Consider the following 22,091-nt stretch of genomic DNA (forward strand, 5'->3'; position numbering starts at 1 on the left):
TAGCTTATATCAATGTATCTCATTGCTTTTGCTTATACACAGTAATGAATGCTATTTACCTGAGCGAGAGCAAGAAGTCCGTTGTTGAGAAGCATACTTAGACCTGCGGTACTATACTCCATAGTCAACATACCCAAAGCAGACATCATAAAACGAGAACAGGGTAAAACACCAATAGAAAAATCAGATTTACTTCGACATAGATTAAGTTGTGATTTCTTTATTGAATCGTTTGCTTCCAAAACTGACTCGCGCAACAAACTGATGGACCATTCATCGATTTTAGTGAAGACATTTTCGAGCACAACTTGATCGTAGGGAGGAATTAAGTGGATATCTGATAAATTTCGTCGAACCAACGTCCTGAAAAACAAAGTTGTTCCTGACATTTAGCTACCTTTATTGTTTTAAACATAACTAAATCGAATATGTCAAAACAATATTATGGCAGAAAGACGGCAAATGTAAAAAAAGACAGTGTAGAAAATTTCTCCATATTATAGAGAATTTTCTAAAGTTGCAATGAATATAAAGCTCTTACCCTCGTTTGGAAGTATTTGTTGTAAGCCCCAGCCATCCACTGAGAATGGCATACTTTACAGAATTCATGAAACTCTTATTAAGCAATGACAGCAGAAACTGTGTTCCTTCTAAACGAAGTCTAGCTCTTTTTACCTATACATATAAGGAAATGTGGATGTTCGCCACTGCTTTTTTAGCTGCAGGTTATTACAAACTTGTTCCATAGTCGCATAATTCATGACGTTGGAAGCAATAATATACCTGACACTCCATGGCATCCATTATCAGCTCAAGATTTATACTGTCTTCTTTTAAGACAAAATCTTTTATGTGATTCATCAATAAAGATACCGAAGAATTACTTGCAACACGTTCTCGGAGCCATTTGAATTTCTTGATGTTGGTTAAAACAGATGATGGAACTGTAAAGGATGTCTGTAGGAAAACAAGATAATCCATATTTAACTTATTCTCTAGATAATGAATGCTTTATGTATTCTCTGATTGTAAAGGATGTCTGTAGGAAAACAAGATAATGAATGCTTTACATGCTCTCTGAATGTAAAGGATGTAATTCTTTATGTATTCTCTAACTGTAAACGACGTCTGAAGGAAAACAAGATAATGAATGCTTTATGTATTCTCTTACTGAAAAGGATGTAATACTTTATGTATTCTCTGATTGTAAGAGATTTCTGAAGGAAAACAAGATGATGAATGCTTTGTGTACTCTCAAACTGTAAAGGATGTCTATAGGAAATCAAGGTAATGAATACTTTATGTATAATACGATGGAAACAATTTGCACAAACAAGTTCGATACAGGCGGGTATTTTAGGTAAACTCAGAAATACCATAATCCACATAGATATATATATCCGTAATCGACCAGCCGTACACTCAGAAAGCCAGAGCTTTCCATTCTTACCGTTTGTTCTTGTTTTGATTCTTCGATCTCCGCTAGCCTTAAAGCAACACGTTGAACGTTTATTTGATCTTCTTTTTCATCCATTTCACCTTCTCTGTCATCGACATTTCTCTTTTCACCTTCTCGTGATTTTCTATTTTCCTGGATGACCTGCCTAACCAAACGCTTCCAACGAGGAATCAAGTTTAGTAGTTTTAGTTTTGAAAGCGCCGAAAGCTCACTGGAGACAGCAGGTCGAAGTACTTGAAGGAGAAACTGACATCTCTCGATTGGTGACGCACAAACTTCCTCGTAAGACCGGAATGATTCTTGATGGGACTAAACCATTTGGAAAGTCTCGTTCAAAAAATGCATAGCATTCATCTGTCTTTATCATTAGACACAAAAAAGACGTAAAACAACTGGGTTCTACCATGAAAAATACACATTGGAAAATAGACATACTTTGTCAATTAGTAAAAATAGGATAAGGTTGAGTTGAGATCAATTCGACGTTTGCATGTTAGTAAAAAAAAATTGCCATGCATACGCACGATGTAGCAGAGTTTTGGTATATTTGGTTAAAAGATAGTTGTATCTGATCAACCAATGGCTGATCTAAGGTGAGTCAGAATACATTAAAACAGTTACATTTAAATTCAAAATACTATATAAATAATCCTGTTCGTAAAATTTTCTTTCGTCTTCAAAATCGTCTTCAAAATATTCTTTAGAAATTTTTAACCAACAGAGTTATGGCTGTGGTATTAATTATGGATAACGAATCTATACTTCCGTTTAATCACATAGCACTATACACTATTTTGTATCCATGTAAACTTCCTATTCACTTCTACTTCGCACTGAAGATGGGATAAAGCATGCCGAAACATGTTTGCCTTAAAAATTTGTCGTGTATTTCAAATGTTTTAAAATGAGGAGTTGCAATGTATTCTGAGTTACCCTTGATCGGTCACTGCATTCAATCATAACTTGCACAGAGATATATAATGTGACAGAGTTTCATTGTATCATGTTATGAATAGGTAACAACCATGTTTATAATTGTTCAAAAACAATGATTAGTGCATTGAAAGATACCTTTATTAAGTTACACTTGGCCTGATTAGTAACTCTCAGAACTTGAACAAGTGATGCAGGATAATATCCATGTTCTATTGATGATGATAGCTCTCCATCAGGTAATTTGTCCAAATCCTCGTGCTCTATCAGAGATAACGCCATGCCGACTGGGAAAAAATGAATAAGACGGTGAACAAAACAATGCGGACATGAATACACTATCATATGTACATGGAACATGTAGTCAATACAGTTAAGCGATCATTGTCTGTCAAAGACGGTGCACTGACATGTGAAAAAAAGGAAAAGATAAAAATACTAATAGTTGTTTTCGTTGATGTACCGAACTAGCAAAAACTTTTCATTGGCGTTATAAAAAGCAGGTGCAATTTCTAGCGTATTCGTGAAAAAGTTTTTAATTTGGTCAAATCGCTCCATGTTTATGGCGGTTTAAAGTGGGCAGAAATACCCTTTTTGATGGATCTCCGTCGTCAGAGAAGTTTGGACTTATTTCTATGATGTCATTCGAGGGATCTGTCAATACAAAATATATATGCCACTTGAATGGTGGCTAGACCCAGACTTTATGTCACGACAGACAAGGTCCATTGACATGGTCGCACTTACAAGATGACGATTTCACCAAATTGAAAAATTTTATCAGCTACACCATTGAAACGGCCCAAAGTTTTATTAACGCAAATAAAATTTTTAATGGCGAGGCGACTTTGAACGTAGCTAACAAGTTCCATTTGATGCATGTGTTTAATGTCTAGTGACATTTCAAATTACAAAAAAAAACATACCCAGATCATGGTGTTTGAGTAAACAAGCAAGAAATAATCTTCCAAACTGCTCAACAGGGTGGTCAGCAGAAAATTCGATGGGTATTACGATTCTCTTTACATGACAACAACGTTTTACCAACGATAAAAACTTCTCCACACTATTTTCTTTGAAATTCTCGCATAGATTTGTGAGAAACAGTCGCACAGCATCGGAGCTCTGTACTTGGGACGTATTCTGACAGGTTGATTGAATTAATTTCTGAAATCCTTTTCCGCGCCTAGAAATGAAATGACAAGTTTTTGGAATGACAGACTCTAGAGCACTTGATTGTTAAAAAGGCAGATCATGGAACTGTAAAAATGACACATCCTAGAATACTTGATTGTCAAAATGATGAATCCTAGAACAACTTATCTTTTGAAAGCATAGAGTAGAAGCAACCATACACTATTTCTCCAACATAACATACACATTATTATGCATATAGCATGCGTCACTTATACGGAAAAATAGTGCGCTTTGATTGGTTTACAAACATTATCGGCGGTCCAATACATTCCCGTAAACAAATAAACAAAGTAGAGAAAAGTAGACTATGTCTTATGTATATGTTTTATGCTACGTACATAATGAACTTTTTTATTAAACTCGCTTTTCCGGTCTCTATCTCTCGCCCTATAAACTCAATCCGTACAAAAAGGCCCGGGTCCGATATTTCTCTATGAAGAAACTCCAATGCTATAGAACATACTCGCTTTTCTTGAAAACTCTCCTCTTTCAAGTATAAAATACGTGTTGACGAACCTACCTTTCATTTTTGTTTTGGTTATGAGAGTAAATGTCCGACGTTTCAAGTCCTCCAGCAAAGAAATCAGAATTTAACCATTGATCGCAATCTTCTTCGTCAGATGTGATAGAGCTTCCCTGACACAGCAGATGGGCATGATGGCCAAGAAGAAATGCCAGGCAGCGTTCAATATCTAGAAATGGTGCCAATACAGATGGAGTAATTTCTTCACATCGATGTTGTTCATCTGACTAAAAAATAAAAACAAAAAAATACAAGGTAATGTAAATGTCCGTCGAACATGAAAGACTAATTGAATATCAACAAACTCTATGATTTAAAATGAACCTTTTCAATCGAACATGAAATATTAACTAAGGTCTTTGAAAAGAAAATAATTTTAACAAAACAACAATCTGCTTTTTTATTTAACTGAACTTTTTTTGTTTCCACGGTTTCAATGTCCACGGCTGTCTTTTTGTCTACATTTCCTTTACTGGCGCATGACGGGTGAAAAGCAAAAGAAGACAGGCAACGCAAAAATATACAAATAAAAATCTGAGCATGCGCGGTCCACTAAGTCCCGTACGTATTATTGGAGTAATCATCTGAGCAAGGGAAGTCACTCAACCATGATCAGTCGACTCGACTAACTGTCCGAGTTCATAGCCATGGCAATAACTAATTGGATCTACTAGCGCCAAGTTTGTCGTAATTAGCTCGCTTTTATAATTTATTGAAGAAATTATCTGCGCATGGTATTGTATGCACGAAAAAGGGAGTCTTTCTTTCGAAATTGGTCCTTTTTCTCTAGCAATAAACTATAACATCAACGGTTCTGGAATATTTCAAACAACTTCTGTATCTTTGACTTAAAAGTTAAGCCAACTTTATAGATTTTTAATTCATTCATATCTTTCCTGATTTAACTCTCTCATTTACTGTTTCGTGTATCGCGAACAAACCATACATGAGCTTCATGGCAAAAAGGGATGTTTCTCAAGTTTTTACAATGAAAAGATTTGATAATCACTGATGATCTAAGGATAGAGCAAAGTTTAGAAGACATAAAACATCAACTTGTATTACGTCATTACCTCCAGATATACACCAACACAAAATGCTTGGATCATGTCCCTTGCTTCACTTGAATGTTTAGCAGCTTCGAATGCTTCTGTCGCATCTTTAGCTATAGTACATTTTCAAAACAGACAAACGTTTTAAAACATGAAATCAAAGCTTGAGTAAAAAAAATGATAAAGATGTATGAAATTGTCCAACCTGCGTAAATTTATTTAACTAAATTTAAGCTATATCTGGAGGAAAAGAAGCTCAGTTATACCTGAATATCTCGAGAGAAGTTCTTTTCCGCATGGTGCCTTAAACAAAAAGAAACTCAGGTTACATAGCCTAATGTTGCGGGGGTAGGGTAGTTGTGTGTGTGGGGGGGGGGGAGGGTAGTAGTGTTTGTGGGGTTGATCACTATATGAGTAATTAAGAATTACCTGATCTTTAAATTCTTGCAAATCATAAACTTTGCCGTGAATGATTACCCAAAGTCCGCCTTCCTTATTATGATTTTCTAAATCTGCCTTTTCAATCACGGCAAGTTCAACTGAATTTTCAGACGTTGTTGTCGATGAATTTCCTGAATGTCACAAATAAGCAAATCCTTACTCAATAATTCTCTCAACAAGCATCACTCGGATTTACAGTTTGATTAAAGCCACCAAGTAATTAAAGATGGAAAAATGATCCATTGCGTATTCACAATTATTCTATAGTTACCATTTATTTATCGAGTTCCAGCAATCAACAAAACATACGTCTTTAATTGAAGCTTCAAAAAACATTAGTTTCTTACCTAATCCTTCTTCTGACCAAACCAAATCCTCGGTGTCCTCCAACATAATGTTAGATGCCAATCGATTAAACTTATCCAAAAGCTCCATAAGATCACGCAACACAGGAAATACTTTAGAAAGTTCTGTTCTCAAACCAATACGAGTATGAAGGAATAGTAACGATGTCAAAAACTCGCTTAACAACACAGAAGGAAGTTCTTGTTCTATAATCCCTGAAATACGCGGTAGAAGTTCAGCTGTACTAGCGTAATTATGAGCTTGAACGAGAACTTGACTGACATGACAACACAACAGTTGAATGTATTTATGAAGAAGACAGAAAGAGGCTCGTAGGGCATCATCTGGTTGAGGATCTGCAAACGAAATACGCCAAGTATTTTCACAACTATACCGACAAAAAATACGACTGATAGTTGGATAATATGGAAAGTAACTTTGTCGAAACATTGAACGTTACCTCTTTGAGGACAGATTGACTCCTGCTGAGACATGAATATGACGAAAATGGAACCGACAAATAACCTTTGCAGTTTCAATAATAATTCCATTATCGCATTTTGATTTCCTTTCCTGTTATCCTGATGCTGTTCCCCAGATTGTTGTGTCTTCGCATGAAAACGATTCAAACAATTATCAACGCAGCTAATAAGAAGTTCTCTCGCCAGCTTTAATAATGGTGTACTGTTTGAGATATCCAGCGCGCCACTACTTAACTCTTCACTCTTCTCTCGCGACAACTGGTCCTTGACAGCGTTTTCAAAAGCACTTTCAAGACTGCCTTCGACCATGAGACTTTGAACAAGAAGATCAATCATAAAATCACGTCCGCAATCCATAGTTGTATTGTCAGCTGATCCTAACAAAAATCAAAGCTGTAAGGTAGTGTCATTCTGTACAAAAAAGAGAAAAGAAACTTTCCTGTTTTCTTATTTTTCGATGTAAAATTTTAACAGGACAAACATCAACTATTTATCACTTGTCCAAAGCGATGAATCAATGGAGTCATGAATAAGCGTTCTCAACTCAAGCGTTCAGCAATGGCATTCATTGAGTAAAAACTATGCTGAATAAATACTAAATGTTGCAAATTTCTTCAGAAAAATATTCAGTGAAATACCTAGCTTTTCGGAAAGAAGTTCAGACAAAGTCTTTGCTCTTTCTTCTGTAGTGGGCAGGAGTAAAGACCAGCCACTTCGCAATGCTCCTTTTGCAGCTGTTTTAACTGTAATCAAAACACCTTGGTTTATTGCAAGCATAACCACTTGCTGACGTAGTGATTGCAACAATTTACTGCCAATGTGAAGACCAAGATCATCACCACTAACATTTTCACGTATGGCGGCATTGAACTATACAATAAATCACATGAAAGATAATGAAGAATCGAAAGGGCTCAACTCGTTCACACATCGACATTTCATCAACATTTCAGGCTGGCAGTTACTTGTTTCAAAAGCAAAACCGAAACTGTCTCTTTTAAATTTTTCATTCGTTTACGATAGCTCGCTACAAATGATCAAAGACATTAGATACCTGCAATCGTAAAAGATTCAAAGCAGCAACAGCAATACATTCTTTTTCTTGTGCAGGAGGAGGCCAATCACGGGTACCATCAAGATCTTCGCTTACTCGTCGTAACAAAACATCCAAATATTCAAACGTAATCTTTCTTACATCAAGTACATACGGCGCTCTTAGGCCAACACTTGCCTTTGTTGCACTGGACCATAAAAAACTCTGAAATACACACAATAAAAGAATTACACACACACCAAACATTCAATACGACAGATTCGTAAAATTCGCGAAAAAGTAATGTGAAATCGACTGTAACTCGAGGAACATTTTTATATGTTTGAATCAGGCCATCAGAATACTAGGAAAGTATAAAATAGTTGTTTTCACAAAATCACCAACGCATCATTTTTTATTAGCTAAAGTTTATTTGTTGCAAAGTAAACAAAGGCGATTTAAACTTGCAAGGTTGGAGAACTTTGCCCAAAGATAAGTTCAGCCAACTAGAAACGCGTCAAAAACATGCTTTTCAAGAAAGACCTTCTTGCTGTTTGTGTATGAACCAATCATATTACAATAAACAGAAAGTAGCTAAAATCCTAGCTTCCAAATCTAATGAAACAATATTTAAGTAATTAATTTACCAAAAACGTATGAACAAGCAGCTGCATGTATACGTAAGAAACAGTCAGTGATCCGGAGTATCCTATTTAAACAACAAAGAATGCTCTTGCGAGTAGGCCTACCTGTGCTGGACCACATGCAACTTGATTGAAAGATTTTTCTTCATTTATTACAACTTCGGTCGGAATATTCTTGGAATTGCAGTTCGACAACCCAAGTTGCCCTTTATCATTTCCACCCCATGCAAAAACCTTGCCACATTTTGTAACGGCGAGACAGTGAGCGGTGCCAAGAGAAATAGCCACCACATCTCTTCCTCGAAGAGTTTCAATGACAACAGGAACGTGGCAGTTTTCGTCAGAGCCATTTCCCAGTCTGAAGTGATGACCTTTCCCCCTGAACAAAATATAAATGTTGCTAAGTCATGACGCTCCCCTGAACATAATTTTTGTTTTTAAAGATGGAAAATACGATTACATAATCAAGATTCCAAAATTCAAGTAGTTTTCAAGGAGTTGTAGCATTTTCCTAATTTCAAGGGCTCTTCAAGTGCATTTAAAAGTGAGACTTCGGTTCAAGAGCTTTTTCAATGAGTTCAAGGAGCAGAACGAGTCTCGAATAAAGATGTCGTTAAGTCATGACCGTTTCTCTAAACAAATAAAAATGCTCCCTTTCGCTGAAAAGAATAAAGATGTCGCAAAGTTATCCCCTTTCCCTGAAAAGAATAAAGATGTCGCAAAGTTATCCCTTTCGCTGAAAAGAATAAAGATGTCGCAAAGTTATCCCTTTCGCTGAAAAGAATAAAGATGTCGCAAAGTTATCACCTGAAAAGAATAAAGATGTCGCGAAAAGTTATCCCCTAAAGATTCGCAAAGTTATCCCCTTTCGCTGAAAAGAATAAAGATGTCGCAAAGTTATCCCCTTTCGCTGAAAAGAATAAAGATATTGTATAGTTATCGCCCTTCCCTTGAAAAGAATAAAAATGTCGCAAAGTTACGACCGTTTCCATGAAAAGAATGGAGATGTCACAAAGTTATGACCCTTTCCTTAAAAAGAATCAAGATGTCGTAAAGTTTGATGATGACAAAATGACTATTACAAAATACCATCTTCAAAATCATACACAATTCCCATAAATACAAATTTCACGTATGTCGAAATGAATTAACTAACCAGGTCCAAATATTTCCTTCTCGAGTAAGAGCAAGAGAAATTTGATTGCCACAAAGAACTTTGTTGACGTGCTCGTTATCAAATTTGTCGACTAACTTTGGTGTTTTGCAACTGTCACTTCCCCCTCTGCCAAGTTTACCATAATCACCATCACCCCATGACCACACTTTACCTGATAAAATATCAATTACATTTCAGTAAAAAAAATTTTAAGATATTTCTTGATTCTTCAAAACCTAAATTATGTAGCGTATGTCGAAATGAAATAACTAACCAGGTCCAAATATTTCCTTCTCGAGTAAGAGCAAGAGAAATTTGATTACACAAATGGATTAATGGAATACATTAGGGTCACTCAGGTGTTCAACGTGTCTTCACGACGGCCATTAATCCAGAGGCATTTGATTAGGGTTTGTTACTGGTTTCTAACCATCAAAATTACATGACGTCAATACTTAATAATGAATTCGAGAATATTTTGACTTTAGAAATGACTTCGGATCATTTTGAAGGTTGGGAAAAAGTCAAAAACCCAAATCAACTGTCTGGAATAATGGCGGCCGCCATGCGCGGCGCGACATGCGCGAGGACAAAAACATCAAAGGTTGCGACACGAGAGACTCTTCTGTACATTCTTATTTTGTGTCGAAAGTGTAATACTAATTACTCGCATTACCGAACGCAAGCCCGAGATTACAAAAATCACGCGTGACAGATACGAAGTCCTTGAACCAATCAAAATTTTTCTTAGATCGTTTCACGCGCGAGTGTCACTAATGACACGTATAATGAAAAACGATTTACTTACATGTAAATGAATATTGCCACATGTGACATTGCATTGCCGCGAATTTTGTTGTCCTTTTTGGCAGCTATTATAACACGCAAGCATTAACCAAACATTGTAGCCCAAGTTAACACCTGATAGGCGTCTTGTTTTAACTTTAAAAGGGATAACCGCACAGTAACACAATTACATGTTGCCAGGGTAACAGTATAGCCTCAAGTCTATCGTTTGATCAATATCTCAAGCAAACGGATCAAAAGCTAGCCCTTGTGATGTAATTAAAATTCAAATTAACACTATTTTCTACAAAAGCTAAATTTCATTATTATCCTCACCATCTTTGGTAACCGCAAGTGTCTGAGCATCCCCGCTCCCACATGCAACATGAATTACGTGAATGCCTTTAAGACCGTTGACAACCTTTGGTAGCAACGCGTCTTCACTATTACCTAAAAGAAAGTCCAGAAAAATTTTTGATACAATGCGTAGCTATATTTTGGACTTGGAGTATACAAATATCAGATGAACGCGAACTGAGTTTACTGCGTATCAGTACACTAAATCCATTGAAGAAATATCCGAAATATATTCTCCAAATACAAAAATCTCAAGTCCTAGTTAAAATGAAAAAGTAGACTTGTTGTAGTTTTTTATTTACATACCATGCCCCAGTCGACCATGGTTTCCACGACCCCAAGTATAAAGATCACCTTCAACTGAAATCGCTGCACAATGTGAACTTCCAGAGCTGATTGAAACGATGTTTTTACCAGATAAAGCGGAAATAAGTGTAGGTTCCTCTCGCGAACTAAATTTATTCATCAAGTAAATTGAACAAAAAACAACATTGTGTTTTCTGAGTTTATTTGTGTTCTTCATAGAGAATAGATTAACTTTTTTTGAATGCAACAAAACATTATCGTTCAAATATGTATTAAAGTATACATTTATAATAATTAGTAGGACAAGTCAATCACTTTGTATGTCAAGCGAGTTCACGCAGTGAGAATTAGGATAGGGAAATTTGTGCTGCATTATTCTTATGGTACAAAAAATACTAAATTATCTCGTTTGATTGATAAACTAAATCTCTATCTTTTCCACGTAAAGGCAGTCAAACAGACATTAAAAAATGAATGATTGATTTATGCTGTAACTTACTTGTCATCTCCATGTCCAAGTGCCCCAGCTTCTCCGGATCCCCAACTGTAAACTAGTCCTTCTTTACTCAATGCCAAGTAATGGCGAGCCTCTGGATGCGATGCGATTTTCGTGATTTCAACTTTTCCAGCGAGCGGTCTTATCAATTCAGGGATCTAGTTGAAAAACAAACAACCTTAATCAACCAGAACAGACACTTAAACATGCAGTGTTTTGGTTAAAAATGTAATTGATTGTTATATGATCGACAATGAGTACTGAGTACAGGCGTATTATTTTTCGTGTTTTAGTAAGATCAATATTAGAAGCATAAAATCTACAAAAATCTCTGAAACAATAGGCCAATATGTAATTAAACCTGTTTTTCAGCGTTGTACAAACAAGAGTAAACTTTTCCATCATTTGTGAGAACCAAAAAAGACAGTTCACCACAAGTGATCTCTTTAACATCAAGCTGACTAAGTTCAGGCGAGCGTTCAGGTGCATTATTATCGGATACGCCGATATAACCCCAACTGTATACATCTTGTGAATTACATAGGTTATTCTACAGCAAAGATAAACGAAAGAAAATATATCTAAAACAATGTCATAACAATTCACATCAGTATGCAAACTCAGAGTTGGTAAAAAACCGCCAGGGGGGGGAAGAGTGTGCAGGGGATTAGCAATCAAAGTACCTAATAAAAGTTTAAAGTTAACAAAAATTTTCGATTTCTGTTTTCAAGCAATTTCAGCCTGTTTTGTCTTAATTATGCTTTATTGCACCACGTCGTATATACTAGACTATCACGAAACAGAATCAAACAATTATTTGATTCTTTCAATAAGATTTTTAAATAAATTACGACTCTGAACTGACCGAGTCACTGCTTTGATCACGAGAGTACGTTGAGAATTGATCCATATAAGAAAGAACTGCAACAGCAACTTGTTGAACATCCAGTAACTCAATATCGTCCTCAATAAATGAGGAATAGCGAAGGAAACATTCTGTTGGACTGACAACTGGAATGGCAGACTATGGAAGATAGAAGAAATATAAAAATATAGTAACTATAAAACAATTGAACCATTATCAAGCATTTTAAAAACGAGTGGATATCTTCATACGTACAACACTTTACACAATTTGTTTGATTTCATCCGGTGATTAAAATTTTTAACTTTAATTGGTAGGTATAAATGTCTTGTTTTCAAAAAAAGTTTCCATTGGTATATAAGCAAAAAATTTCACGTTGGTTTCTGGTTTTCCTCTCGCCAGATGTAGTCATTTCACCTCTATATAGATGTATTCAGTCCCCCTCTTCAAGTGAGTTCAGTAAGGTGTAATAAATATAATACAGACAAAATGAAAACAATGAGGGTGATTACCTCTTCAATAAATGGAGAAAATGACAGTTTACACTCTGTTTCAGCAAGTCGTTCCAAACGTCTCAATACTGGATTCAAAGGAGCAGTTGTAGATGACGAGTTTTTCTCATTATCTTGGGCACGATCCCATAACTGTAGTAGGAGAATTACTGCCTCTAAGATATGACTCAAAGATCCACGCTGGAATGCTAGTTCCAAAAAAATGCCCAAGGCCAAGTGCTGATCAACAATGGGTACTTCATCCAATGTTCGAAAAAGAATTCCCCCTTCATTGCTTCCTCTAAAATCATCCATTTCATATGCAAACAGCAATGTGCAATACCTTTGCTAAGGAAACCTTACAAACAGTGGCATAGCCAGCCCAAAAAATTTGTTTATTTTATGTAAATTTTTCATCATCGGCATTATTCACTTCTCTATCATTTTACAGTGCATGAACACTTGAATATTTACATACCATGAACAAACTAGCAGGCTGGCTACACCACTGCTCACTGCTCAAACATACATAAGCCTAAAATGTTTCAAAATCTTTTTAAAGCATTTCAAAACAACTTAAGCAAGTATGTACTTGACGCAACTTTTTATATACAAAAAACAATGTGCAACCTCTTTGTTTGAGCACATTGAAACTATAAATATATACATCATAAGATTTTTATTCCTAACAAAAAAATTTGTTATAGATACTTCAAGAAATGCTTCAAAAAATAAGATGAGATTAAGTTTACTTACCCCAGGACAACTGCCTTCAAAAAAACAGATACCCTTTCAACAGTATCAGTCCAGACTGGCGACACTGAATCCTCGTTGAATAATAAACATTCTGGCAGACTTTGCAAGGCTTCATATGCCTCTTGAAGAAACTCTCTACATATATCAGCATCCTCACCAGATTTCCAAGCTCGTCGCAAGAATGCACAAGCAAAGGAAAATGCTGCTCGCGCACCAATATGCGCAAGACCCATGGTTGCAGATGGTGGTTTTTTTGCAGATGTTTGTCTGAAAATAATTGTGACAGAAGACCTAAATTTACTAACAGTATAAAGTGCATAAGAACAAGATACACACACACAATATGTAAAAGCAATAATAGACAATAGTAAAGAAAATTACCTGCCGGCAATGGCTAATTGATTGGTTGTTTTCTTAGTATTTTTACTTTGACAACTTTTTCCAACAAAAATGTTGGAAACTGATGTATATGCAATGTAGTATCTCTCAAGGATAAGCAACCGTTGATGTAAGCGCACAGATGAGGGTGCAGATTTTGATGCCTTATAAGTTAGTTCAAGCTGTTCTGCCATTAATGAATGAATAGCTTCAGTAAGCCCATATATTGATGGTTGTTCACCCCATATCCATGAATCTATTATTTCATCTGAGTTTCTCTGAATATTTTTTGCCTCTTCCTCCCCCATGTCATGATCCAGCTTCTGATCAGGGCAATTGCAGCTAGTTTGACCAGTTGTTGTTGAAACCTTCAATGTTGCTTTAACTTTGTCATCAGTCCTTTGTAGTTCTTCTTTTCTTTTTCCAGATACTGTGCCACAATTTTTACTGACAAGCTCACCATCTTTTACAAGTTCATTCCAGAACTTGTTCAATCCGTTAATTGTAAAGGAATCCTATGAAAAAGGTGAACATTTTTGAGACAAATAAATTTATGCCCAATTGTACTATAAACAACCCTAAATTGCACTATATTACTCAAACTACTAAATATTAAAAGCTAAAACAAGAGCAGATAACGCAGACCTTTATGATAGGTATTACCTGTAAGTCCACTTTTGTCCATTTTGCATCATGAACAGATTGCGGATGAAGAAGAGAGCTTGAAACAGCTGACACAGACATTTTTAAGCCAACGTTTGCACAATGTTCCTACAATTGCCATTGGTGATGAAAGAAATCCATTTTTTAATGAATAAAATCGCAAAGCACGGAGAGCAAGAAAATGTGAAAGTAAAATTCTTAGCTTGCTCAATGCCAGCGGCTTGCTTCTGCTATTGTGGTATTTTGACGTATTAAAATTAGACGCCACTTCCTCATTTCCATCCACCAAATGACGAGTGACAATGGTGGTCTTGCGTGGTATCTTGGATTGTTCTGTGGATGGTCTTCAAAGAATTATAAGAATCGGCGATTTTTTCATTTCTGATCATAACTTTACCACGTTTTTCAAGTCAAGAAAATAACCATTGACTGTGAAGAGTTTTCTAAGCGAGCTGAGACAAAGTGTAACGTCTTCTTTTTGCGACGTTTCCTGGTCTATTACGAACAAACAGCTTTACAATAACTTTTTGAAAAATCCGAGAAAAGTTTCAAACAAATCTCCTTTATGTATTTTGTTCTACGAAATTCAACATGGCTGGGGTGTACAAACTTGAAGATACTGTGTTGAAAATCATAGCATAAATTTGAGCAAAAGGGGAAGGATTAAACAACAGTGGCACTGTGCCACTCCATGTAAAATCTGGATCGTGCATGCCACAAAAATGGAACTATTCATGAATTTAAATAGTTAATTTCAAAACACTTTCGGGTATAAAAATTGAAAAATGTCTTCGTGCTCCACCATCTTCTTACACTTTGAATTTTATGAAGCAAGTGAGGGTGGACCTTGGATTAAATGCTTACTGTTTGAAAGATAACATTCTTCTCGAAAGTTAGATATTTCCAATTTTACACTGCCAGCCACAGAATAAAATATACTCATTTCCGTGGAGAGAAACTCTGAAATTCAAATAAGTGACATGCAGAGAGAATAAACGATGTTCTTGAAAATAACAAGATCAATACACGAGCTTTGTACAGTGGATACTAAAAGAAAACAAATGAAACTACAACATCAACACACAACAAGATAACAAGATCAATACATGAGCTTTATACAGTTGACACTAAAGGAAAACAAATGAAACTACAACATCAATACACAAGATAACAAGATCAATACATGAGCTTTGTACAGTGGACACTAAAAAAAACAAATGAAACTACAACATCAATACACAAGATAACAAGATCAATACATGAGCTTTGTACAGTGGACACTAAAAAAAACAAATGAAACTACAACATCAATACACAAGATAACAAGATCAATACACGAGCTTTGTACAGTGGACACTAAAAAAACCAAATGAAACTACAACATCAATACACAAGATAACAAGATCAATACACGAGCTTTATACAGTGGACACTAAAAGAAAACAAATGAAACTACAACATCAATACACAAAAAGATAACAAGATCAACACACGAGTTTTATTTCACGTAGAGACCGGTGCTGTAGAACTAAATTTATCAGATGGGGAGGCTCTCTTGACGTTTTTGTCAATAGTGCCCTTTTAAAATTACCTAGTTCAAAGGTAGAAGGGGGGCTCCTCCCCAAGCGCCACCACCCCACCCCACTTCTACAACATTGATGGACACTGAAAGAAAACAAACGAAACTACAACATTAAATTGGACTTCATCAAGCAGCTTCCAAATCCGAACAAAACCAAAAAACCTGCCATCTTTGCCTTGAAGAAAGACTACTTATCCTAAAAGGACGTAAAAAGAACATTTTAAATAAACGTTCCGATATCTTTAGTGCATGTCGTCATGTAACCTAACACCTTTTAATCAATTGTATATAGTCAGCGAATAATAAATGATCTGTCAGTTGCCTGAAGAACGCCCTACGGCGTGAAACTCCGAGTAGCGACGCAAAAACTTGTCGATTTTATTTCACTTTATCTTACGCTCTTCTAATATATAAGATATTGAGCGCTCTTTTGTCCAGGAATATTCTCCATTAATATATATATATATATATATATATTTTTCCCGACAAGCCTGTTTCCAGTGATTTATCCCCTGAAGAGTGAGCAATCACGAAACAGGCTTGTCGGGATGAAATTGTAGTTTTTGTGTATTTTCTTCTTCTTATCAATATTTACGCTCTGCTCTCGGGCATCGAGCACTGTTTTATACGGAAAATCATAAATTATAAACTTCCTATATATATATATATATATTTTACTCCAATTTTACACAGCTCACGGAACATAAAGTATACTCATTTTGATGAGAGAGAAATTCTGTAATTCAAATCAGTGAAATGTAGCAAAATGTTTATTTTTTTTTATGTTTATTTTTATTTTATTTTTATTTTTATTTATTTTTATTTTATAAAAAATGTTTATTTTTTATTTTGTGTACGTAGAATATAGCTAGTCAATGATGTTTTCGAAGACAGCAAGATTAGTGTACAAGTTACAAACGGATATATTGCCTATGTGTATTAAAACTATCGCATGTCACAAACTGAACACCAAATCAACCAAGTTTAAAAATGCATTACCTTTATTCAAAGATATAGATGTATACAATTGTTGACACACTGTATTAGTGAATGTAAGAAATTCATTGAAATCGTTAATTGTTATACTTTTGATTCATAAATCATTAATCAGGGATTGCAAAAGATCACAAAAGCATAGACAGTCAGTGAAAATGAGAACCTTGCTAAATTTATTATAAAGTGTATGCAGAGTACAATGTAAAAGGGGTATTATTTGATTCTAAACATGTTCTTTTCTATGACTTGATGTCTTAAGCAAGAAAGGTTATGATTATGCACTGTAGTCGCTTGCATTCCATGATCTCGGCATTGCCATTAGCAACTATTATAATAAACGTATTAAATGGTCGAATTAAAACTATAACCAATAGAGTTAAATTATTTGACTGCGCAACAGCGTAATTTGTACCAGTTAACACAGCGATATATTTAAAAGTTGTGGGATTCTATTTCATAACATGAAATCTCAAGAATGGCTTAGAAATGTTATCATATCCGCCATCACAATATTTCTCAAGAACAGGCAAACGTTTGGGGTAGACCACAACAACAGATTCACTACAATCATAAATAATGGTAACAACAGACAAAAATGCAAGTTCTTTCAGCAGATAGTTTACTCCTTCTTCTAAATCAATGGTTTTGGTTTGAAGGTTGACACACCCACGAGTTTTTGAAATCAACGCTCTTGGTGACGCAATTTTTTGCAAGGATATGTAATTGGGATGAGAGTGGAACTATTTTTTCGTTCATTTTAAGCATGAGCAAGTCAAATCATGTATGAATATTTAGTCTATACTCGACTAATATTGACACATGCACGATACTGCACCTAAAGAAGTTTTACTTTACTTTTTACTTATGTTATTGTTTATCAATTGTCATGATAAGAAGTAATTAAATATTCTACATTAACAGACTAGCCTGCTTATAAATACAAATACAAATTGACATGTCTAACGTAACGTTAACAGGAATCTTTGAATTTGATATTTTAATTTCACTTCATGGCGATCGCAGTTTAGAAAAGTCTTGTATGCGAACTGCAATGTCGTCGTTTCTTTCAAAACGAATCTTGTACTCTTGGTGCAAATGATTTGCACATTGCCCTCCGAGCTATTTAACGCTTCACGCCCCGTTTACACTATACCGTATTGATATCGTAGCAGTTTGAATATTCTTTGTATTAAAAGGCAGTGACAATGTTCAACTTCTGAAACACAATCAAATTAACAAAATCTATCAACTTAATGAGCTCTTACTCCGAACAGTTACCCCCTTAAAGCCAATGAAGATGTCTTGATGAACGATTCTGGTATGGCGTAAACGCAGCCTCAATTATATCACCTGATTTTGCTTGGCTGCGAAATATCTCTTCAATTTTCACTAAAGCTGTGGTCTTGTTGTAAAAGACGTTTATTGAAGCATAAACAGAACAATTATATGTTCTTTACATTGCATCGTAGAGCTTATCAAGTTTTTTGCGTATTGATTCAGATTTCGCAATAATTCAGGTGAAACTCTTGCCCACTGATGCCAAACTATTGTCATCTGATTAGAATAGCGACTTTTGATTCGCTGGCGGCTTTTGACTGTTGCCCACCATGCTAAATTTAGCGAGAAAAAGGCTGCTGACTGTTGCCCAAAAATTGTGTTTGCAGATCTACGAGCTCCTTCCGAAACGTAAAAAGATGTTCGGCATATACTCGCGCAAACCTCTGGAAATAATTAACTTACGCGGGCTCTTCCCCACAGCTAGCAAAGAGAATATAAAATCACATGTACTAATAGTCGCATTCAATTTGTTCTTTGTTTACGTCACTCTGCGGATTCATAGCTGAATAAATATTTAAAATGCCAGAAATATGATAACTGTTAAAAACCGTACGATCTACTGTTTAAATGCACGGTGCTCAGAACGCATGAAGTTTGAACTTTAAATTTATTCCTTATTGTCAATAGACTCAATACTACGAGTTACAAAAACAAGCTGGGAAATGCAAAGGCAGAGGCGCGTAAGGAACGGAAATGTCATCAAGACACTGAACTTCGTAAGAGAATAAATATCTGACTAAAAATCCGACAACTTTGTCTTAGCCTACAGTACAGGCCCCGTAATTAGTAATTCGCCTCTGCAAACGATCTTAATCAACCAGAAGAAACACTTAACATTTAAAATGTTTTTTTACAAACTGTGATTGATTATTATATGATCAACGAGAATTTTAGAGGCTGATAAAAAAACATTCGTGATGACATTTGCCAATTGATCTATTGCTTTCTTAGTATTTGCACTTTGGCAACTTTTTCCAACAAAAATGTTGCAAACTAGTGCGCTGGTTTTGATGCCTTATATGTCAGTTCAAGCTTTTCTCTTCATGAGGGAATTGGGAATGAACAGGGCAATTGCAGGTAGTGCGATCAGTTGTATTGGAACCTTCGATGTTGCTTTACTTTATCGTTAGTCTTCGGTAGTTTTTCTTTTCTTTTTCCATATAATAGCTGTGCCACAATTTTACTGAAAAGCTTGTCATCTTGTTGATTCGGGAACTTGCTTAATCTAGTAAAAGTAATGGCATTCTATACAAATAAAGAAGATTGCTGAGACAGTGTTGACTAATCCCGTCCTCTGCCGACAGAAAGATTACGTGTTTCATTTATCTCTGTTGTAAGCGTCATCTCTCAATTTAGAGATGACATTGACTTTTCGTTGTATTAGCTATAAATATAGCATGATCTGAAGCTTTCATTTAGCAGACGTTGACAACTGATAAGTAGTCTGCCGAAATCCACAGTGTCTTTCATCTTTAAAAACTGTTAGTATAGAATTGTTGGTTTAGTGTTCTGGCTTAAATAGTTCTTTTAAGAACTATTTCGATATTGACCATTTCCCATGGTATTTACTCTTTTTAAGACAATTTTTAAAGTTGTCACCACGACAAAGTCTTTGTTTTACAATTAAGTTTATGCACAACACCACAAAGTACTCCAGTAGTACGATAAATAATCCTGTTCTAAATTGCACATTACTATTGAAACTACTAAAGATTAATAGCTAAAATGAGAGCAGATAACGCACACCTTTATATACTTGTAATATATTTTTGTCCGTTTTGATTCATAAACAGATTGCAGATGAAGAAGATAGATTGAAACAGCTGACACAGACATTATCGCAGTACTGGACAATGTCCCTATATAATTGCCATTGATGGTGAATAAAATCCTTTCATAAATAGATGAAAACGGAAAGCTAGATATCCAAAAAAAGACTGAAAGTAAATTTCTCACCTTGCTATTGTAGTGTTTTGACGTACTGAACACACTTGAACACTGCAACACTTGGACAACGAATTCAAACGATTCGGTACATAGAAGAAAGTTTTCGTTGATTTACATTGATTAACATTAAATCACAATGATTTTTTTCATAATTTTTTCTTATCGCTAAGAAAAAGTTTTACATAAAAACGTAAGAAGATTTTCAAACTTTTTATTTGTCTTTGAAACAAATCGTAAATTTAAATTGTTACAAGCAAAACACTTACTGTGAAAGTTAAGCAACTAGCTGATATATATAACAAAAACAAGGAGGTTATTTGTTGTTCAAATTATTTTAAATCAAATAAAATACCAATTTTTAATGAATAGAGATCAGAATGACTCATTTTATACAATTAGGAAATTTTTTATGAATTGCAGTTTAATTTGTTTGTTTAAATACATATTCAACTAAGAAGACAGAAAGCGATGTGCCTAATAAAATCCCTGTTTGTAAGAACATATATCCAATACTGGTCGCCAGTCCTTCTTCGTATTTTTTGCCTTCTTCTCCTGGGGCGAGTAGCATCATCGCTGCACACAAACCATAACCATTAATAAGGCCCAACAATCCAACAGTTAAGTACGCTACCCAATCTGCTTGTAATCCTTGGTAACATGGCTCAAAGTAAATAAGTAATATTGGTATGGCAATAATCAATTGAATGAGGCAATTAACTATTACTGTTCTTTTGTTGTAAATTATTCCTAGAATTGGGAGGTTTTTTCCAATTGCATCTGCAACAGAGTAACAGCCAAAAAGAATAACCATAAACCAACCTGTCGTATCACCTTTTCCCTCCACGGTTGTGTGAGGTTCAGCTGTTGGATTCTTAGATAATGAAAAATTTATTGTATGATTCAACTGAGATGTTGTTGAACAGTTGTGATTTCCATGAAACTCTGCAGTGATTCCTGGAAAAAGAGCATTCGATATCAACAATGTCAAGGCAATCATAAGAAGCGCTGGCAAGTTATTTCGAATGACGTTTCGTCGAGAGAGACTTGAGTTAAATTCATTGCTTCTAATAAGTGGTGTGCTTTCATTAGCTTTTTCCGAATTTACATGTTTGAATCGTTTGATGTAGTTTTGCCTTTGATGATGTTTTAGGACTTGCATTAGAACGCATGCAACAATGATAATCAAATCGACAAGAGCGACAAAAAGATAGCCGCTTAGTCGAAAGCCACGCTTCTTGTCACTTTCATGAGAAAATGAACCTTTTGAGACGCAACGAATCACAAAAGTAGCAGCAAAAGCACCGACGCCTCCAGACTGAGCTGCATGGACGCCAAAACTCGGAAATTGTTTACCCAAAAAATCATAAAGTGCACCACCACCAAAGTTCTGCACAATAGCTGCAAGAAATATGACAGCAAGAACTGTGCCAAAACGTTTAGGAATCGAAATCGTCTCCATTGGTGTCAACACAACTACTACGATTAGTAATACAGCTGAAAATATCTGTGTTAACAATATAACTGTAAGATTTTTACCACGTGGAGGAAAAATTACCGTTAAAACAGCACCTGCACATGCTGCAACACCACTGTAACTCCAACATACAATTCGGGCTTATAATCATTTGGGAAAAAAAAGTTGAAGTAATCAACTGCATTGAAAGAAAAGAATACTGCACTTTGCACGGATGCTCCAAGAAACCAGCAAGCTATGTATAACTTCATATTGCAACGTTGAATTGTTCGACTGCGCACAAACTTGTTCAATCATTCTTTTTATTTTGCTTCCATGTATTTTCCAGGAAAATACACTTAATGATTTTCATTGAAGAACACGTGATCAGTTTTCCGAGTAGCACTTGGTA

General features: G+C 35.4%; 2 protein-coding genes and 1 long non-coding RNA gene across 3 annotated transcripts in view; all 3 read right to left on the reverse strand.

Moving 5' to 3' along the window:
- The window catches only part of LOC124445612 (E3 ubiquitin-protein ligase HERC2-like), a 37,614-nt gene extending 23,004 nt beyond the window's left edge, over positions 1-14,610 (reverse strand). The window contains 25 exon segments of the mRNA XM_046996350.1: positions 60-363; positions 542-675; positions 784-957; positions 1,451-1,768; positions 2,531-2,679; positions 3,319-3,578; positions 4,110-4,339; positions 5,186-5,277; positions 5,431-5,467; positions 5,594-5,736; positions 5,953-6,306; positions 6,411-6,809; positions 7,071-7,302; positions 7,487-7,690; positions 8,215-8,488; positions 9,266-9,437; positions 10,388-10,501; positions 10,715-10,860; positions 11,214-11,368; positions 11,572-11,760; positions 12,076-12,234; positions 12,588-12,867; positions 13,323-13,589; positions 13,704-14,215; positions 14,364-14,610. Coding sequence (XP_046852306.1) covers positions 60-363; positions 542-675; positions 784-957; positions 1,451-1,768; positions 2,531-2,679; positions 3,319-3,578; positions 4,110-4,339; positions 5,186-5,277; positions 5,431-5,467; positions 5,594-5,736; positions 5,953-6,306; positions 6,411-6,809; positions 7,071-7,302; positions 7,487-7,690; positions 8,215-8,488; positions 9,266-9,437; positions 10,388-10,501; positions 10,715-10,860; positions 11,214-11,368; positions 11,572-11,760; positions 12,076-12,234; positions 12,588-12,867; positions 13,323-13,589; positions 13,704-14,215; positions 14,364-14,444 — 5,379 coding nt within the window. The 5' untranslated portion in view covers positions 14,445-14,610.
- A 2,318-nt stretch (positions 14,611-16,928) lies between these two features.
- LOC124446311 lies at positions 16,929-18,425 on the reverse strand. The gene is made up of 2 exons (XR_006948397.1): positions 18,292-18,425; positions 16,929-18,157 (listed from the first exon to the last, which is right to left on the reverse strand). It is a non-coding gene; the product is annotated as an uncharacterized LOC124446311 (long non-coding RNA).
- A 2,222-nt stretch (positions 18,426-20,647) lies between these two features.
- Positions 20,648-21,951, reverse strand: LOC124445164. Its single transcript, XM_046995870.1, is given in 2 exon segments — positions 20,648-21,816; positions 21,819-21,951. Coding segments are annotated over 2 exon segments (1,302 nt in total).
- Between the last annotated feature and the right edge of the window lie 140 nt (positions 21,952-22,091).

Source organism: Xenia sp. Carnegie-2017, unplaced genomic scaffold (genome assembly GCF_021976095.1).
Source record: "Xenia sp. Carnegie-2017 unplaced genomic scaffold, XeniaSp_v1 HiC_scaffold_22, whole genome shotgun sequence".
Lineage (NCBI taxonomy): Eukaryota > Metazoa > Cnidaria > Anthozoa > Malacalcyonacea > Xeniidae > Xenia > Xenia sp. Carnegie-2017.